This window comes from Rissa tridactyla, chromosome 10, assembly GCF_028500815.1.
Source record: "Rissa tridactyla isolate bRisTri1 chromosome 10, bRisTri1.patW.cur.20221130, whole genome shotgun sequence".
In the NCBI taxonomy this organism is placed as follows: Eukaryota; Metazoa; Chordata; class Aves; order Charadriiformes; family Laridae; genus Rissa; species Rissa tridactyla.
Genome location: NC_071475.1, coordinates 22,562,503 through 22,583,057, shown reverse-complemented (window position 1 = coordinate 22,583,057; position 20,555 = coordinate 22,562,503). Strand labels below are relative to the sequence as shown.

Below are 20,555 nucleotides of genomic sequence, written 5' to 3'. Positions count from 1 at the left end.
GTCTTATTCAATGTCTGTTTCCTTGGAGCCAAGCAAAGACAGCCGAGGTTCGGACGGTGAGATGTGTTTTCCCAGGGAAGGGACTGGGTGTTTCTGTAAGTATCTTTAAGCTTAAATCAGGTACGTACTTACGTGTAGAGAAGCACGGAAAGATTTGTGGAATCAGAAGCGTTTATTTTGGAAGGGACCTGCTGAGCTCGTCTTGTGTGGGCAGCAGCCTTCTCCAGTCAGCGTTGCCTTCTCCAGGGGAGGTCTGAGTGTGCCTAAGGTGGGGGTGTCACTGTCTCTCTGAGTTCCCATTTCAATGTTTTCCCTTTCGTTTAAACAGAACTTCTCCATGTTCTGTTCTTGGCCTTGGTCTTAAGCTTTACACTGGCCCCTTTGCTTTGTTTTGTTTTTTACAAACAATAAATAGGGGGTTTTATTTAAATAAAAACTGTCAGCTCTGTTAAAAGACAGCCTCGCAAGACAGTAGATTTTTTTTCATGAGCATTATTCAGACTTGATGGCAGTTTACCTGTTTTCCCCTACCCTCTTGCTAACCCCGAAATGTAATTTAGCTACCTCTTCCCTATCCCGCAAGGTCAGTTTTATCCACTGACACATTCCGCAGTGTCCCCATGCTTGCCTTTGGGGATAATTTGCTGGCCAGATTTCATTAGGAAGGCAGTTCTTTGGGGTCACAGGTAAACATTACCAGTTATCTGTCTACCAAGTCACCTGTATCCAGAATAACTTTGCTCTCGCGTATCGTTCTGGGGAGGGTCTTGGTGTTGTGTGAGGATGGTGGTGCGTCCTCCTCTTGCAGATTGTTCTCTCTGGTGAATTAATGACTGTTTATAGCAAAGCAACCTGGGATGAAAAGGAGTTAGAGTAAGCTGTATGACTTTATCTACAAATTCCATCTAGAGTTGCAATTTTTCAATTAAAGATGTTTACTAAACACCACTGAATCTGTAAAATAATTGACTGTAATAGCCCATGAGCTCACCGCTTTCATCAGTTACTACGACTGCGTTACTTCATTCCTGTTGCTGAGCAGCTCTTGGGGGAAGGGTGCTGTGAAGCAGGAATGCTGACCATCGAGTGCGGTGACATTGAGCTTGGTGTGGGCTCTGGCAAAATTTACTAAGAGCTTAGTAGTTGTGAATGGGCTAACGAACAGAGACAGTAATTGTGTCAGCGAACGCCCTCGTCTATTAGATGCAGCTCTGCCTTATCTTTGGAAGAAAAGAGGCCAGGCATGAAATGGCAAATCTAGTGGTCAACCCAGTAAAATACCAGGTTCAACACAGGCGCTGATGAATCATCATTTCACAAGTGACGCTCAAAAGGCCAAAGTCTGACCTTGTTAAGCACAATTTATATCTAGTGTGGGATCCTGAAAGATCTCATTTCTGCAAGAACTGAATAATTAAATGAAGTGAAGCAGCATCTTAGACTATGTGATGGCATGACAGCAAAATAAAGGCCAGAAGTTGTCTCACAACAAAGAACAAGATACCAATGAAACCACTTTACATTGTTCCATATGTAACTGAGAGAGTAACTACAAGTTTGCTGTTAATGCAAGATTTGCTGTTTGATACCGGTTAATTTTGGAAGTTCAAGTAACATGAAACTTCTCCAAATTTCTACCAGGTAAATTAAACCAGAAAGGTGAAAATTGCTCTTAAGGAACTTAAATCTATGCTTCTTAGATGAGAAATACTGCAGCCTACGTTTTCCAGTGTAAGGCCAGGCCTATGGCTGAAGTGTCAGTGGGAAGCTCCATCGGTGACCACACAGGTGATATATCGTGACACCCAGGGCCAGTATTTACCAGTGATAAACCCAGCTCCTTAACTCTAAGGGAGACCTCCCAAGAATGCCAAGCTGGCCTGTATAATTGGTTTGTCTCTTGGGATACATTCCAAGAAGTTAATTTATCGACCTAGTAATTTATGTTTATAATGTCTGTATACTGTAACTCTTTGACACACACCATATGAAATGATGTGGGCCCACTTTTGCTATTTCTAGCAGTTAGGTTATCGTACCTGAACTCTGCGCCTGGGAGTTTTCCAAACTTCTCGTGCTCTCTGGTGTGGCAGGGGATAACGTTCTTGTGCCACTTCAAGCTGTGCTGGTCTTCAGGACCTGGTGCAAAGCCCCTGGCCATGCTCTTGCTGCTTCCCGGGAGGCCATCCCAAGGGGTGTCACAGGGCTGGGTGTCCAACGCCGGCAGGGCCGGGAGAGGCTGGGACAAGGAAATAGCGGCTGTTGAGGTGCTCAGCCAGCAAGGTGTTAAAAAAAAAGACTGAGATGAGGAATGTCCACCTACACAGAAAGCTGTGGGTGCCTTTGAGCTCCAAGGTGAGGCCATTTTTTAAAAGCACAAGATTCCCCAAAACATGGACAAGACCACGACAGCTGTTGCACACTCGTATTATTACATAAATGCGCCCCAGAGCATTTACCTTACAGGCAAACTACAAGGTTGGAATGTACACAGCTCAAACTCCTGTGGGCTTACAGTCTGGATTTGAGATCACTTTTAAAGAAAAAAACATTATGAACAACCTTTGTGCTTCAAAAACATCTGATATAAATCACAAGCTGAGTCTTGGTGCTAAGCGGGAAAAAAACAAAATAAACACACAAAAAACAACCAAGCCAAGCCCCACAACTGGCAGGTTAGTCAGCAAAGATAAAGCTGCAGCTTGGAAGCGCCCACAGCTGTCATACTCAGGGTTTGCTTGCCTCACAAGTGAGTAGAAATAGCAGAAATTGTGCCAGTAATCAAACAGCTGCACCAGACAAGAGCTGAGAGACTAAATATACTCGGCAGCAGGATTTGACGGTGAGAAGTGAGCATACGTAACTCAGTTTGCAGCTTACACTTGCAAAAGGCCAAATAAAGCAGCTGGTTTGAGGGCCAGTCCAGCATTTGAAGCAGGTACAGGAAGCCTGATTACAATTTTTTTAAACAAAGTCTGTATTTGCTTTTATAGCAAAAAGTAAATGCTGCTCAAGATACACCACCTGTGCCTAGGAAGAGGCTGTTTCCCTCTATGTGCTAAGAGAAGACGACCTTGTGTCGGTTCCCAGCTGGGGGAGGGCAGTGTGGAGCTGGACCCCACTGCAGGGATGAGCAATGAGCCCTGGGGAAGGGGGGCCGGAGCGCCGGCGGGATGGATGGAGCGCACCATCCCTCTGGGATCCAGCAACGCCCAGTCCCGCACGGGTGGTACCAGCTGGCATCAGCCAGGCACCCTCCGCCGAGAATTCCACTGCTTAGACAGTGTGTGGAGGAAAAGCCACAGCACTCAGCAACCAGCTCTACGCTGCTACGGCAAAGAAGGTTTAAAAAAAAAAAATAAATCAGGTGAAGGAGGAGTCAGTCCAAGAGAGACAAATCGGTAGAGAGCACAATAGCGTAAGAATGCGCAGATAATAGAAGGCAACGGCACTGAACTCACTCGTGGAGCCGAGATACTGGGTTCCCCCTTCTGAAAACAATCTTACATAAAAATAAGCAGAAAATAAATGATGATGTGATAACGTGACTCTGGATGTTTAGCCTTAATATATCCATCATGTTTAAATTCGATGTTCCTTCAGCAAGGCACATCATTCGGCAAGGACATTTGCTTTCTTTTTCTGGCAGAGGAGAAACGCTGTACTGGAAAAGGAGGCTAGTTTGGAAATTATTAAAAGCAACAACTAAAAATACAGTGCTTTTTTTGTCAGGGTGGTGGGGGGTGGTGTTTGTTTTGTGGTTTCGTTTTTCTTTTTATCTTTTATCCAAAGCAGACCCTCGGAAGTTAATGCCCATAACAGCTCCTTTATAAGGGGCTGTCTTTGCAAAAGAGTAGCGAGACAGAAGTCTCTTCCCATGGGCTTGAAAAACGTGTTCAAGAAACTTGGGACAGGAGCGAGGCAAAGCTGACTGCCATAATTAGAATGTCACGAAGTGCAAGATGTTAAGGTAGCTAATAAATTAATACGCGTATTTATAGGCAGTCTAGCAGAAAGGGCTGTGTATTGGAACTACAGGAACCAGGCAAAGAGCCCAAGACGGCCAAGTTCCATAGTCTGAACAGCCAAATCAAAACAGGCGGCCAAGCACAGGGAGCACAAAGGGCTGCGCAGTTCAAAGCCTGACAGTGTGAGCTGCGGAGGCCGGGCAGCGTGCTGCCCAGTGGCCATTTAATACAAAACCTGGCACTCAGAATATTTTAAAAAAAAAAAAAAAAAAAAGGCAGGTGGGTGGCAGTGGGTTGGTCTCCAAGGTTTAACTCTGCTTTTGTTAACAACATTCTCGCAGTTCCTGTGTTTGTTTTTCTGGAGCGTCTGTAGCCAAGAGTGAGCTTCAGCCCCTTTGATCAAATCAGCTTTAAAAGGACGCTGGGGGCTGGGTCAGTTTATACGCCCCCACGGCCTATCATTCAGCCGACAAAAGAACAGTTAGGTGCAGGCCACCCATACAGCTTTTCATATTAATGAGCACAAATCCTTTAGTCCTGCAAACTGGGGTGTCTGTGTGGGATTTTCGCACCAACAGGCTGCAGTGCAAGGCTCTCTACAGCACCATGGTAATCAAGGGGACACATGGTGAGACATTTGGCATCTCGTCTATACAAGTGCCTCGGCTCCTACATTTCATCAGGGGACATTACAATTTCTTTTGGGGCTGCTAAGCCAGCTGGCCAAAAATTGTTCTTCTTTTCTCACCCACTGCACACTGACAGGCAAGTTAGTTAATTGAACAGAAATTCTCCCCCTCCCTTATCTCTGACCATCAAGGCAAGGATCTAAAAAAAAAAAATAAATCATTTTGTGCCTGGGCTGATATGTTTTTCTAAGAGCTTTGTAAGACTGAGCCAACCACCGCTACCAACACCAATTTTAACAAATATTTTTACTTCAGAAAGTATTGTGCTAAACGAAGAGTGTCCCACGTGATCTGTCTTCCCCAAAGCGCAGGACAGCTGCTGCTGCTGCGCCAAGGTGGGGGCCAGGCTCAGTTACCCTTTACCTTCAGAATTGGTCCTGCCTTCCTGAGTGAGAATTTCAGAGGTTCATCTTTCCGAAGTCCTCGGAGCGTCTGAGGCTGAAACCTGGCTTGTGGCCCACACGTGGGTAACTGGGCTGCTGTGCAGCGCTGGTGAGCTTTCGGCTCGGCGTCATCAAAGCTAGTTTGCAGAATCCGAGTAGCATCTTCACAAGGCCAACAACAGACTGTAAAAGAAAAACCAGGCAATAGAAACCAGTTAGACAGAAAAGATAAGTTTGGGCTGTTTGAACTAAAAAAAGTAGGCTAAAAACCTCTACTGCAAAGAACAACCTTTCTCCCAAGGATTCCACTGGAAGAAATGATAAGGTGTCACAACAACGGCTAGTGCCCGCAGCAAAGGCAGTGCACTCTCCTGTAGGCTCCATAAAACACACGTGAGTGTGGAATTACCCTAACTGCTTCCTAAAGCCTTTCTCTCTAAGAAGCACTTGAGAAGAACGGCACTAAGCAAGTGTTTTGTTAGTTGCAGGGTAATGTGCAGCAGAAAAGTTGTAAAAGAAAGATGAAAGCTTCCAGCAGACACAATAAATATATTATTTTCTGCTTGTAAATATTAGTGACTCTCAGTTGGTTCTGTGCAAAAAGAAACACTTTTCAAAATACCGTTTCATAATGCAATACAACTTTGCCTGTTACTGTCTGTGGGAGAACCTGAGGTTATACGCTGAGCACCTCACCAAGGCCCGCTGCAGTGTGCAGATTTCACCCGCTCCTCTCAGGCCCCCTCTGGACCGAGTATCTGGTTTTGCTTACAGTCGGCGAGGCAGCTTTTTGTCTGCCCTTGGTAACTAAAGCTGATTGCCATCAAGCTGTACAAAGGACGATCAGGCAGCCAATAAAGCCAGCTTCACAGAAGAATAAACCAAGAAGGATGTTCTCCCTGTCATATTTTGCTACAGACGAAGTAAGACTAAGAAGCTGAGTAAACGGAGGGGTAAAATTGCAGTATGGCCAAGGTTTTACATCCTAAGATGCTTCATTTGCTCAAGTACGAACAGTTTTGCTGTACGTGGATCTCCTTGTTAAACCTCTTTGCATTCAAACTCCCTTCCTCAACGGCAGAACTCAACAAGCTTCAGGACCATATGCCAAGTTAAAAGCTTTGTGATTAGTTAATTTTACCAGATCCATTACCAGTCTGTGGGGCTGTTGTCATGAAGAGCTCAGGTGGCTTCTTATAAAGATCGAAATCAATGTGCCGTTTGTCCCAGCTCCATCTGTCTCGTGACAGCACTGGCTCCATGTTAGCATGCAGAGCATTCTCCTGCCATTTCTAAATGAAAATTGAATCCCTTTAAGAGGACAGGCCAAAATCACCAGGGAGGAGTTAGAAAATGAAGTTAGCCAGATTCTTGGGTAGCGATCTACCAACTACCATAATAGGATCTTACCGAAGTCCAGACTTCACTGCACAAGACTGTCTTTCCCATTTTTTGTGTTTGATACACATGAATAAGAACAAAAATCCACTTTATGAGCAAGCTGCTGCTACTCTAGCACGGAGCTGGTACCTAACACACAGGCACTAACAGTATACTTGAGAAATACCTGCCAGGGGATTCAGTTTCATATTTATGTCACATTTCTCTGCAGTGATATAAAGGGTCTGAAGCATTTGCTGTATTTCATACACAGCTGCTAAACTTGCAGGCCAATGTGGACCATCCCTCCCCTCTACATGAGTCCATATCACTATCCTCCTCCATGCAATGAGACTCTGAGAGGACAGACCCAGTCCAAACCCTAACTAGTTATTTATCTTTTCCCAACGGTAAGACACGGGCTGACTACAGAATTGCCAGAACAGTGAGAGCTATACATCATCTCAAGGATAATCGTAAAGCACAGTGCTTTTAGAAAGCAGAAACCGTCCCAGTGCTTCTAAAAATACAATTATTAGTATTAAACTCTTGGGGCCAAGAGCCCAGGTGTCCCGAGGAAGCAGGTGGAATCATGGCAGGAATATTCATCATCACAATTATGAAATAGAGTTCAACTTTTTGTGGTTCTCTGACTACCCACTGCTGAAATACCAATTAGATTTTTTCAGACAGAACTATCCTTCCTAAGCTCCAAATTAACCCCCACTGCCTGTTGTTAGCCCTGTACTTTCACTGTTTTACCTAAAACTGTGCAGTTAAAGGACAGCTGAGCCAGTACAGAAACCGCACAGGTATTTTACAGTACTATTATACATATTGTACGGATATGTTACTGTACTGAAACAGTACAGATATTTCAGGAATCCAGAAGAACTCCAAGAACATTTTAGCCTGCCAAGGGATGGTGTTACAGAAGATGGTCAAATTCTGCGCTTGAAAAGAACACCAGGATGGTTAAAGAGGCCGTGTGTCAAAACCAGCCTGCTTCAGAATGGGATCCTAATGGCTTTCTGCTTTTGTTCCACCGTTCAGATAACACGAGTTCAGAATCAATCTCCATTACCCAACATAACGCTGGTCATGCCCGTGAGGTCCCTGCTTGAGCGGAAGGAGCCTCCTTCCTCTTTTCTCAGCTCCATGGCTCGCGCTGATGCTGCCCAGCTATGGGTACCGCCAGGCTGTCAGCGCTCTTCCCCGCTCCCATCCCATCGGGAGGTGCCAATGCTCAACACAACACCCTGCTCGGCTGCTGCTCCCACACCCAACATCACAGCCCCCCATTTATTTCAGTGCGGTGACTCCGGTGTCAGTCCCAGCCGCTGCACTGGAAGCTGCAACCCCTTTTCAGCTCGGCAGTTTCTGAGCCTGCGCTGCCCAGTTCCCCTCCTCTTTTTTGTCTCGTTGGCAAAAGACACCAGCAGTTACACCGTACTGGCTGGCTCTTGGTCAGTGAACCTTCTCTGCTCCTTCATGAGAACACACATTCTCCAGCATCATCAGGGAAAAGCACTTTGTTTTCACAAACCATTTCACTCCAGCTATACTCTAACCTTTTTGAGAAACTACTTTAATTTGTATGAAAAAAAAGGTAAGATAAATAAAGCCTGAAAATTACAATAAGGAGCCTCTAAGCCTGTTCCACTCCGTGCTGTGACTGTGTTCAATGCATTTGATAGAATTTACTGATACTGCACAACCACCCACCCCACCCCGTTTCTCTTCCCTTTATTTCCTCATTTTGCCAATTCTAATAACATACAAATTTTCTTCCTAATGCAGACCACATGCACTAGAGTATGCGAAATGCTGAAAACTGTTCAAAACAAGGAACTGTAAACTAGTCAAGATGATGATCCAAGTAAGATGGCAGGAAACCAGAAGCTAAATAGTAAAGAGCAGAAGGACACAGGGCAGAACAAAACTGACAGAGAACACAATGGTGGAGGACAAACACTCCATAAAACTGTAACTACAAACCATAAATAGAAAGATGGAGGAAAACTAAGCCATGAGAGAATTCGGAAACATGAAGGAAGGGTATGCCTAGATTGGCAACTCATGAAGAACAGCCTGGAACCCATTCATCACGGAATGCAATATTATGATTTTTCTGACACTAGACCCCAGTTGTAAATGTAAAACAAAGCACTATATAGTCTCTATATACCTATTATATACTCTATATACCTATTAATATCCAATTAATATTGGCAAACAGGTTTTCTGTATGGGCTCAGGGTAGAATTTGTGTATGCAAACAAAGCGTCACCTGGGTAAACTAGATGTTGCTGTACTCAAACTGCAAATATAAGCATCACCCTCAGAAGAGCTGCCTTGGCTGTACCACTCAGAAGAGACTTCCATAAACTAAAGCACTCTGCCTCTTTCAAGTCTCCTAAAATGCTTGAGTTCCCTTGGGACTGTTGATTTAAGTCTTCTGTTACCTCCCTTAACTCCTCCAGACGTGCTTCATCAGGCATCTGAGGGTGCAGGTTGCTTTCAATGCTGCTCTTAAATCCAGGAAATACAAATCCATCTGGTGACAGCCACAGGCTCTTGGATTTTGCAAAGAATTCCTCACATGCAGCAACCGCATCCACTGGGTCAAATGTGGCTGACAGATACTCCTGACAATAAGTGAATCTCTTCTTTGGTTCCTACACAAAAGAAAATATATTTTTTTGTTGTTAATGTGAATTCCCCTCTGCTGGGAGAGCAGCCCACAAGGTACAGAACCAGTATAATTTCTTTCCTTAAGACTGCAAGTAATCACAGATCAAAATTATACAATATATATATCATTAAATATTAATTTTTTTTATTTCATTCTATTAGAATCCAATGATGGATTTAATTACAAGTGATATAATGGGATGTCAGTAAAATAATTACAGAAATACATACCTTCAATATTATTTGCACAAAAATAGAACTCTAGTTCATACTGTGTTCACGGTACAGCATGAACTGTTTTCACGGAGCTACAGTAATTTCCACTAGCTGATAGGAAAATAGCATTTGTTACTAAGATTCAAGCCAGCTATTCAGACAAAAGCAGATAAATGTGATTTTTCAGATGTGTTCTTAACTGTGTTCTTCAAATCACTTAACACTGCATACACTGACGCTGCCATTACTCAAATTCTCCCACTTATTTATGTGTGGGACGCAGAACTGGAAGTGACCTCTGAGGTTATTCAAGTCTGCACTCAAAATGACAGCCCAGCTCACGGAGAGGAGACCACCTGACTGTAACGAGCAGCATTAATTTTACACAGCAACAAAAATACCTATCAGAATGAGATCTTTTTGGATCCCAAATTCCTATGTGCTAAAATTGGAATTGCTATTGTAAAACTACTTAATTAATCTCTCTTCTTTAAGGACTACTTACAGCAAGCCAAGATATTCCAGTTATGTGTCTCATTTTACCTTTGCCATTTCCTGGCGAAGACACTTCTTCGCAAGTTCTGCTGAATTCAGGCTTTGACAGCTGTAGTTAAAGACAGATTTGCCATCAACAGGAGAAATCCTGAAAGCTTCAAACTTTGGCTTTTTTGTCTTTCCTTTGAGTTGGCGTACAGCACCAATGTTAGCCTGCAAAGAGAGATTACAGGCAAGTTCTGTCTGAATTGGGAATTCAGAGTGTTACGAAAAATTATAAACAAGCAAATGATTTTGTGAACATTAAAACAAAAAAAAAACTTAAAAAAAAAAAACCTCAGCAAAACATAATCTGTATTTATATATAGATTTATTACACAGCCGCTTGTTAATAAAATACTCCACAAAAAGACTATTAAAAAGAACCAGCTCCATTTCACCCTTGCAGATGCCATTGTGCAAGACTAACGGCAGCTGACTGGAGGCAAGCACTCACCAGAGAACGACTTCTACTTACACATCTAAATGTTTGTTCTAGGGAGCTGGTGCTGGTCATCTTCATACACGTGACATGGGAAGCATCATTCATTAGAATCTTCCAATTTCTCTACTGACACAGTACAATTAAACCCTCGTACCTTTTCATTGACTTAAGAAAGTCATTCTAGTGTGTTTATGGTAATTATGGCTTTGAATTCAGACTTGGCCATAATAGGTAATTACAGCAAGAGAATAAAAATTGTATTTCCTCTTTTTTTTTCCTTTTTTTTTTTAATCCAAAAGCCTGAAAGGTTACCTTACCTGCTATTAAAAAAGAATTTCGTATTTCCTTTTCCATAGAGGACTTCCCAGTTCCTCTATTAGCCTCTTGATGTAAAATTATGTATAAAACAAAAACTGGTTAAAACATGTACACTGCTAACTTTATACAAACAACAAAATAACCCTACACTTAATCTATATAATTATTAGGCCCAAGAGCTCTGCTGCTTTCACCCTCCTATGATGTTATAAATGCAAGCACCAGGAACAATTACTTAAGATTGTCTTGTTTTCTAGCTTCATGTAGTAGTCCTTTATCATCAGACTAAGACTGAAAAAGGAAATACTTAGGAGTTCAATTTCTTTCAGTATCTCCAAGACAGTACTCTTATACAGGAACACAGATTTCCACATATCAGGCAAAACCTCTTCGTATTAAAATATATACAGGAAAAAATATTCGGAACTATTCTTCACAAACCACAGGATGGATAGAGTCCTCAACTAAGCAATGTACTCCAAAAAAACAATTCGGACTCCCAGGAAACATGTGGGACACCCCTTCTGTGATGTCCGTATTAACAGGAAAGGATTTGGTTTCAACGCATTTTCCCTGATGCAACAGAAGGGGTAGATGGATGCTGGTAACAAGCCAGAAGAGGTTCTAAAATTCTTCACCATTTCCTTAAAGTTCAGCTCAGCTCTGTCTGAACCTGTTGATTTTATTTAGTTAAGAATAAATGCCATCATGGTTGCCCCAAGGCAAGTAGGTCTTTCATGTGGCAAGAGAAGAAAGCACAATTTTCACATGAGCTTAAGTTGACTCGGTGCCCTGCAAGCATCCAAAGCCTGGATGACATGCTAAAGCACAATGCGGGAGCTATGGAGAATAAAGAGACAAAGAAAAATAGGAACCAAATGTAAAAAGAAATTACAAGTCCTTTAGATAATCAGTTTCTTTACCACTCATGCAGTGTCTCCTCTGTTTACCTGCAACCATTAGAATTGTCCTTCCCCTTGAGAAGCAATTACATTTGCAATTCAACTTTCACAAAATAAAATTACCCTGCACTTTTTTATGTTTGTATGATACCTACAAACACCCTACTAAAAGTTTTTAAGTCTCATGAGTCATTACTTCAGGAGATGAAGGAGGTGTTGATTACGGCTATGAAGTTTTACAACTATGAGGCTTGCCTCTCACTTATGGCAAACTACTCACCCCAATATGGCTTCTCGCAGAAGACATTTTGTCTGCCATTTCTTTCTTCCGTTGCACGTACCCTTCATTGGAGTTATCTAATGAAGAACATACCACCTGTTTCACTCCGCTAACTTTTCCTGGCGCTGTATAACCATCAGAGGAAAATGAGAGCAAAGGAGGTTTCTGAATGAAGAGATCCTCATCAGTGAAGGGAGCTCCATACTCGTGACTCAAGATGGTGATCATCTCGGCGGAGGGCAGCAGATCCCCGTGAATTACATCCCTCAACCTCTTACTGTGACACAGGAAACTGAGCCTACAAATAGACATCAACATTTTATTAGCGTAGAAAATCTCTACTGCAATCAAATCATCACAGTTAATAATACTGTGGATAAACTATACAACCTTCTTGAAACATCTGTTTACTAAGAAGTTCAGGTCAGTTCCTGTATGCTGGCATTTAGCAGCAATAAAGAAGTTTAGCAGTTTAATAAACCTCTGAGGATTTAGCTGCAAGTTAATGATTAGCTGCTGAACTTCTCTAGCCTCTGGCTGGAAAGGCAATAAAGCAAACTCCCTTCCTGCACACTGGTTCTAGCGCATAACCCTTATTTATGCTGAACACCCACTAAAATCCATCCTGCCTTACCTTATTTCACATCTCATTCTGATCAACTTTCACCCTGGATGCCATTCATGACAATGTTTACCTCACATCTGATTTCTCTTCATTCACGAAATTTGGCCTGAAAAGACTAGTGTCAACAGAAAAGCAGCTCCAAATACACGCCAGCTACTGAGCAGCACACACACGCTTTGTACTCACGCGCTTAATTCGATTCTCAGGCCAGAGCAGAGGCCATGAAATAAAGCAACTTACCTGATAGCCAAACACAGTATTGTGATTCCTTACCGAAAGCGGAAAATTGTTAATTCATTTATTCATAGTTATTCTTTATTTGAGGAGAGTAACTTCACAAAGTATGGTAAAAGAGCTCGATTGTAAAATTACTGCAACATTATTTTCTTATCATTACTTCTGAACAATTCATGCAACCGATAAATGACATTAATTTCAAAGTTGCATCAGCATTAATGACACAAATTGAATTTATATCGCTATGTTAAAAATTAAATTAGACATTGTGCATATGGATCATGCGCATTAGTTTTTCTACAGTTAAAATTACTTTCCTGGCTAGTTCTGGCAGAAGGAAATGTATCGAGAGGCAGCAGTTTCTGTTGCGCACACACTAAACCACTGACTGACTACAGCAAACCAACAACAAACCAAACCCAGGAGTTCTACAAGTTAGAGACTGCTTTTGAACACAGTCACAGCCTGTATACTTCCGTGAAGAATTTATTTGTGTTTCTCTGAATAACTACACAGAGCAGAATGAGGGGATGGCAAAAAGGACTAACACCCAAAGGCTGGCAGACAGGAGTCACTCCTCGCAGGGGGGCTGCTGGAAAGAGCTGGTGCCTACAAGGACATCGTCTCAGCCACTAAAGATGCTTTTACTGAGGTTCTCTCTGATTTTATAGCAATGACTGTTCTGAAATATAGTGATCCTTCCTGCAGCTTCACCTCTGCCTAGTGGAAAAATAACCCCCTGCATTTAAAATCATCTCAGCCATCCTGAAACCCTCACTTTGACTGCAGGAACCTGAGCTGCAGCTCTCTAGCGAGTTGTGCACAGCAGCCAACCTGCTGATTTAATGTGCTTTTTTTTAGGCAGGAGATACTACAATAAAATTTCACCAGAAAATTAACTAACAAGTATCTAAAACACGCAGCAGCATGTTATTTTCTACCTCAAATATTGCCAGCACATAGCTACAGGAAGAAAGGTATTTACCAACCATCATCGGAGAAAAAAATGAAAAGAAAAAAGGACTTTGAAGAACAGCACAGTGATGGCCACCAGCCACCTTCATATTGTGTTCTTTTCCTCACCATCTCTAGAGTAAACGTGAAACAAATTACAGATATGTGAAGAGGTACCCAAATTACATGCAGATCACTAGAATGAATATACTTCAGAACTTTAAGTGTAAAGGCCTTGCTCTTCATTAGCTTAATGAGGTTAAGTTTCATTAGTCATCAGCAAATAAACAGTTCTTGAACTTGAATGGGCCAGCCAACAAGGGGGCACAGAGAGAGCCACTAAACCAGCCTGCTAGATCAGAGGTGTACCATCTAGGTAGCTTGGCATACGCAAAATAAAACTTGTCATAGACAGGCCATCCATACGTACTACACATTACCGAGTGTGTTTTACCAAAAAGCAAGCATGTGGGAGGGCAAGGGGTAAGGCTGCTACAAGACTGTGTGAATGTTATTGCACATTAACAAGAATTTTTTATAAAATCAGATTGATGTCTAGAAGACATTCACTCATTCTTGCCTCAGGACCAAATGTCCCCATTTATTTCAAACAAGCTTTGCAGGATTTCAGTTCAGAAGTTCATCCACACAAGCCAGTCTATTTCTAGTAAGGAAGCAAGCAATCACAGTTCATCTCTGCTTTCTAAATCTAGGTTGCACGTATCAGAGATGGATGGTAGCTTTTCCCACCTCTCAACAAATGTGTCTTAATTTACCAATAAACAAACAAAGAAACACACCCAGAATTTTTTTCATAAATTTGTAAAATAGATAGATAGATAGAGCTGTATGCACATGAGACTTCACACACTTTCTTTAACCCATCCTAGGAGACGTAACGTCAGAGATGCTTTAAGGCAAACAGCTGTGAATACCTGCCCGCTGACAGAGTGAGCAACCCAGCGGAGTTCCAGCAGTAAACCATGCAACAAAACCCTCAAACAAAAAGCCAGGAACAGGAAATATATTCTCCCAACTCTCACAAGACTCTTCCTTTCTCTAGTTACCATAGGAAGACAGTTTTTAGAATTCCCCATTTAGTTCAAGTGACTTTCTGGCTCTATCAAGTCCTATTTGGCCTCTTCCTTTACTCCATCCTCCGCCACCTCTATGAGAAGAGGGCAGAGAAGTAAATCCTTCCCAGCTGATGCTTCTGACAATGCAATTTTCTCTTTCTTCTATTTGTATTATATTAAGATATTTTCTGATACACTATCCTACTGATACACCTCTCTTGTTTAAAAATTATAAACTCCTGCCCAAACTAAAAGTGAGCTCACCGATACCAAGTTACCACTGCATCAGCAGTGAGAAAACCATGCTCTTCCGCCTTACCCTACCTGACCTAAAATCTAAATTACCCACCAGGCCCACAGACTGCTTTCATCAAGGAAAAGATATCCATGAGTATTGTTTTTTATATCAAATATTCACTCTTATTTTGCTAATATTTCATTTCTTAATTTCTTGCCTGTGAATCTGGAGGAGTCATACCTGGACAAGGCCTGGAAACACGCCCAAGGAACGGTACCTCTGACGTAGAGCAGAGGCTGTTTTGTGATAGCGAAGAGGGGCTGACAGAGGCGGAAACGATAAAAGAGAGCTTCCAGGTCTGTATACAGGCGCTGATGGAAAGACAGTTGTGAGTTATACAGTATTTCCAGTTGTCCATTGTCCTCTCTGTAAGTCCTGTAACAAAGTACCCCAATGACAAGGTTAAAACTATCAGCCCGTATTTCAGGTTTCCTCAATTCTGCAGCACAATTACTCTCTCTATTGTCCTTTAGATGGAACCTCTTGTGGCCTTCACTTCACATAAACTGTTCCGAAAAAAATATTTTGGACAAAATTACAAAGAAAATATCAAAACTCTCATGACAAAACTGAGTTGCATATGTTTCCTTTTTAAGCCACGTGGCAAACATTTGAAAGGAAGCTCACCTCAGTTTCACCAGTGTTGTGCCCTTAACAGCTGCCTTATAGCTACAAAAGCATTATAGAAATATTTCTACCACAACTACCAAAATTCATACTTCAGCAGTAAAACAAAGCTTCAATTTAGGCTACAGGTGAGCACTGTCAAGAGACAACTTTTCATGCAATAAATAATTTCAGTAACTGCAATGAAGTGACTTGCATTAAAACAAAACAAAACAAAACAAAACAAAACAAACCAGCAAACCACCACAGGAAAGCTTTGACAACATGCTACAGTGCTGGAAAAAATACCAATTATTTTTTAAGCATAAAATTTGAGGGAGACATTCATTTTGAATTTGTCACATTTTCCCCTAAGCTCAAAAGAAGAAACAGCTTGAAGTCCAGCTTCCTCATTGTGACTACATTTGCTTTAGATCCCATTAAGTATTTTTGTTATTATTTAGAATTGGCAGATTATAGTCCTGTTTCCACAAACCAAGTACCAGCTTAACAAAAAAAAGTACACATTGTCATCCATCTCATTTCAACTTTACGCAGATGATCGGCGGTGTAACATGTGTAACATGATAAATAGAAGATTATGGCTCAAGTGAAGCAGCCACTGGGACTCATCTCCACTAAAACCATGTAGAAAGTCGCAGCCATGTACTTGCCTATATATCTTTGTATAGAAAGGGATGGGGGAGGTATAAATCCAATTAAAATCTCTGAATCTAAGGAAATAACTGATGAAAAACCTCAAACTCTCCTACCTTTCAAAGTGTCTGTCCCATAGTCTCTTGATTGCTCTGTCTTTTAATCCCTCCAAGACAAAGAGATGAGTTGCTCCATCCAGTAAGTGAAAACCAGTAACAATATCCAACTCAGAAAGTTTCTCAAGTGTGGTTTTCAGTTTCGATGCAGCAAGAGCCATTCCGATTAAGTGTACAGGATAGCAGTCCAGCTGGAGAGCTTTAGCATTGATTTCTGTAATCTCTTCCACCAAATCATGTAATAAAGATGAATTATTGTAGTCAAAAATGTAGATTATACAACCATATAGGCAACTTGTGACTTGAGAATCAGCAATTTCTGCTTGCATTCCCAACGGTACAGCTATTTCCACTTTTACTTTCAAAAGTGAGTCTGATTCTAGATAATCTCCCATAGGCAGCAGGGAAGAACTACTCACTGATTCTGTTACAGTCTTTTTTTCATCCTCCTCACTGAAAGCAGCTGTGTTTGGAGCTGAGCAGCTATGAATGGGAGCGCTAATAGTCAAGTACTTTTTACCCAGCAATAAATCAGTTAGACTGACTTTAGCTACCCCATGTGGATGCCACACTTTGTTCCTTGTAAAAGAATTACTGATTGTGGATTTGCAAGCAAGGAAGCTCACCTTACCCATGTGTTCATCTGCTTCATCTTCCCCAAACAAACAGGGCTTTTTTGTGTTGTTTTCCATGTTTCTATCCCGGTCGTGAACTTCAATCTCCAAAGGTGGACCTCTAAGACACCTCTGTAATTCCCCAGGTTTCATCATCCCTGTTAGAAGTACATTAACATCCTTAAAGTAGACGTGAGTTCCATGGACTTGTCCATGAGTTCGATGAGGTGGAAAGTTATGAAATTTGTATTTGCAGTAGGTGGGAATACACAATCTCTAAAGAACAAAAAGATAAGGAGAAACAGATATTTACAGGGTTAACCTTTTATCTTTTTATTTTTAACCTCACAGAACAATGGGCTTTTCTAGTAAAGAAGGTATAAGGGATGTACTTCATGGCACAAACTACGGTCCTCCAAGGCAGCAAAGAAGCCATTCTACAGGCCTGGATCCTGGGGTTTGGGAATATACTGTCCCCTTCATTTGCCTGTCCTCAAATTTGTTGACTTTCCAAATACATGAGAAAAATTCTCATGGATTCCAGATCATTAAAGAAGCATGCTGGGGACTGCAATGACTTCGAGACCTTTTTTTGTTTCTCCCTATACATTCATCTGTAGGATTCGAGGCCTAAAATAAAATGCCTATAGCTAGAGGTTAGGACATTCAACAAGTATCCAGAGATAGTGTAGAGAACGGACTGTATGATCTCCATCATTAGCCATTTGTTTACAAATCTGGGGAAGCAGAGGGGGATTCATTCCGCAATACTTGTTGCGGTTCCTCCATGCAAGCGTCCATCAGCACTCCCGCAGCCTGCACAGAGTGGGGGCTACCTGTCAAGGACTAGCCTGACAATTGCAGATTTGAAACAGTTCATTATTTCACTTTGCAAATTCCATTAGAAACTACAGAGTGCTTTCGGCTCCATTATTTATTATGTCACGCTGTTACTGACTTTTTCCCCTGTTTCTCTTCATAAATGCTAAGCCAATCCGCTAAGCCAATCAGTCTGTCATACGCCCTGCAGTGTAAAACTCCACCACAGAACTGTATGTGCCACTATAAAGTTCCTGACATAATATCATTAACCTATTATTTTATAGAACCGTATTATTTTCACAAAACCAATAACAAACCATCCTAGTAATGTTAAGAACCATGCTGATGCAACTTGGACCAGATCTTTCATATAATTTCTTATAATTCCACCTCAGACACGGATCAACGAAATAGCTCCTGAAATCAAAGGTCTCTGACCTTAATTTCACTGTAACGTCAAGAACATATAAAATACTCAGAAAAGTGTCTTTTTAAAACAGCATTTCTTCAAGCCTAAAAATGCAATCATTTGACAAGAGAACATATTTTCTAATTCATCCCTCAAAATTTACAAATATAACACCAAAAATTTAAACTAGATATGCTCACCAATATAGAACTTTTTTTGCACAGCATTTATTTAAGACGTGAAGCATTTGTTGTTAAGTTAGACAATATTGCCCTGACTTGTCAGCAAATTGTTTCAAACAATACTGCGCTGAGACTGAACTAGATCTTCTCCGGTTTACTCAAGATCCACCGCTCAGAAATCAAAATGGGATGACTATATATAAATTACTGCCCTTGGAAAACACAAGGATTGCTGTTTCACAGTGATACATGGGCACTAATCTGGTCACACATTTTTCCAGGGAATACGTTAGTCATATTCTCCAATTTTCTACTAATAAGGAACGTTACCTCTAAAACCATGCCCATATTTTAAGCAAAGCTACTAGAGGGTAACCAGGAGATTCTTTCAGACAGAAGTAGCAGTCTGTGTTACCTGCAGCACTTCCACTGGTACAGGTGTGTTTGGGAGGCAGGTAGCTGAAGTAATCCTTATAATCAGTGGATTCAATTCATGCCTTTGTCTTTCAGACAGAAGAGGTGCTTCCACAGCAAAAGTCACATAAGCATCCAAAACTTTAGGATTGCTTCCTGCCAGACGACCGATCACTGATTTCTCTCCTTTTTAAACATGCAAGATTAAATACCATTATAGAAGCAAACTCATTAAGGCATCCATATTTGATGCAATTAATTACAAATCTCCACTGAATTTGTATTAAAATAAAACAAAAGTATTGCTTTAACTGCTTCAAATATTATCTTTTACAATAGTCCCCAAAGCAGTGTCAGGACCCCCACTTGGACTGACTGCCAAAAGCATACAGAAGTTTATTTCTTTTTGAAGCTACAAATATACAGTTCACATAAACACAAAAATTAAAGCAGTTCCGAGACTCTTCATCAAAGTTTAAACTCTTTGTTAAAGGTAAACAAGGACCTTTAAACAAACTGGCTTCTCTGCCATCAGCTTTGCCGCATCCATGGACTCAGCAGCTGAGTTCCGTGCCGCACGACATACCACTATTTCAGTCTGCGTGCACAGAACCAAGGGGGGATTTAACTCCCTACACACATAAAACAACAAATTTAATAATGAATGTTAATCTAGTTACAGTCAGAAAATCACAGAAATAACCCACTCTACTCTGACCAATATCCCACTTTCAACACATTCTACACCAAACAGGACAGAAGAACTTAGGTGTACATGCTGATGGAGAACTACAGCGCAGAGTTATTTCTGACATCCTGCCCTTCAGAGCGCTCAGACCTCTGAGCACCTGTCAGCCTCCCCCATATCAAACCCAAATGCCATGTCTTCCCTAACCAGACAGCTTTCATCCCTAGGGAATTTCGTGTTCTGGCTCTTTCAGGCCAGTTTCCAGCAGGCAGCCCCAGGAGAGCAGAGGTGTTTCAGAGGAGGAGCCATGGAGGACACCCAGCACTTCGCTCCCTTCTGCCCGGGACAGTACCTGAGAGGAGAGGCATGAGCTCTAACTGCAGGGAAGCAATGCCAGGTTTCTTTGCCACAGTAGAATCAATGTCTCTTTTACGACCAGAACCTCTTCTACCTGCTGATGGAAGGCGGAGTTGAACTGAGTAGGAAGGAAGAAACATTTTGTTGCAATTAATGCAAGAAATAATTTAAAATTTACCGCGGAAGGTGGCACAATTCAGTATCATCCTTAAAAAAAGTTGTCGATTAAACACTTTAACACCAACTTAGGCTAGTATTTCCATATGCTCGAAATTCCATTGCCAGTCTGCTATACTACGCATAAAATCCCTACTTTACAAGAAAGTTAAATTTGCAACAACAAGCATTAGAAGTTCATGGAATTACCAAAATTAAATTTATTTTTGCCACCTTATTATTTTTCCCTTGCTTATATACATTATGACACATATATGGTACTCTTTCTGATATGTATTCTATTGTTTCCAGAAACCTGTATTTTATAAGAGGAATATTGCCATTCCTTTACCTCACAAGGACACCGTGAAGATAAACTCATTAATATTTGCCATTTTCTTAGATGCCGAGCAATTATTCCCAAAGTTCCTTTCTCCCAGATCTAGTCTTTACCCAAGCAGTAAAAGCACAGTCAGTCCCCGCTCAAGTATTTAAATCCTAGCTTCAGATGCTTTGTGCCATTAGTTAACTAAGC

General features: G+C 41.5%; 1 protein-coding gene across 3 annotated transcripts in view; it reads right to left on the bottom strand.

Moving 5' to 3' along the window:
• Positions 1-59: 59 nt before the first annotated feature.
• The window catches only part of CFAP92 (cilia and flagella associated protein 92 (putative)), a 117,666-nt gene continuing 97,170 nt past the window's right edge, over positions 60-20,555 (bottom strand). For 2 of the 3 annotated variants that reach the window (XM_054216256.1, XM_054216257.1), the window contains exons 8-19: positions 19,860-19,961; positions 18,821-19,005; positions 17,010-17,268; positions 16,379-16,601; positions 15,180-15,374; positions 11,810-12,107; positions 9,874-10,038; positions 8,886-9,098; positions 6,194-6,332; positions 5,021-5,223; positions 2,040-2,239; positions 60-852 (exon numbers count right to left, since the gene is read on the bottom strand). In XM_054216256.1, the coding sequence (XP_054072231.1) occupies positions 717-852; positions 2,040-2,239; positions 5,021-5,223; positions 6,194-6,332; positions 8,886-9,098; positions 9,874-10,038; positions 11,810-12,107; positions 15,180-15,374; positions 16,379-16,601; positions 17,010-17,268; positions 18,821-19,005; positions 19,860-19,961 (2,318 nt within the window). In that variant the 3' untranslated portion in view covers positions 60-716. Of the gene's footprint in view, positions 853-2,039; positions 2,240-5,020; positions 5,224-6,193; positions 6,333-8,885; positions 9,099-9,873; positions 10,039-11,809; positions 12,108-15,179; positions 15,375-16,378; positions 16,602-17,009; positions 17,269-18,820; positions 19,006-19,859; positions 19,962-20,555 lie in introns of those variants that run through there. The other variant, XM_054216258.1, reaches the window with a different exon arrangement.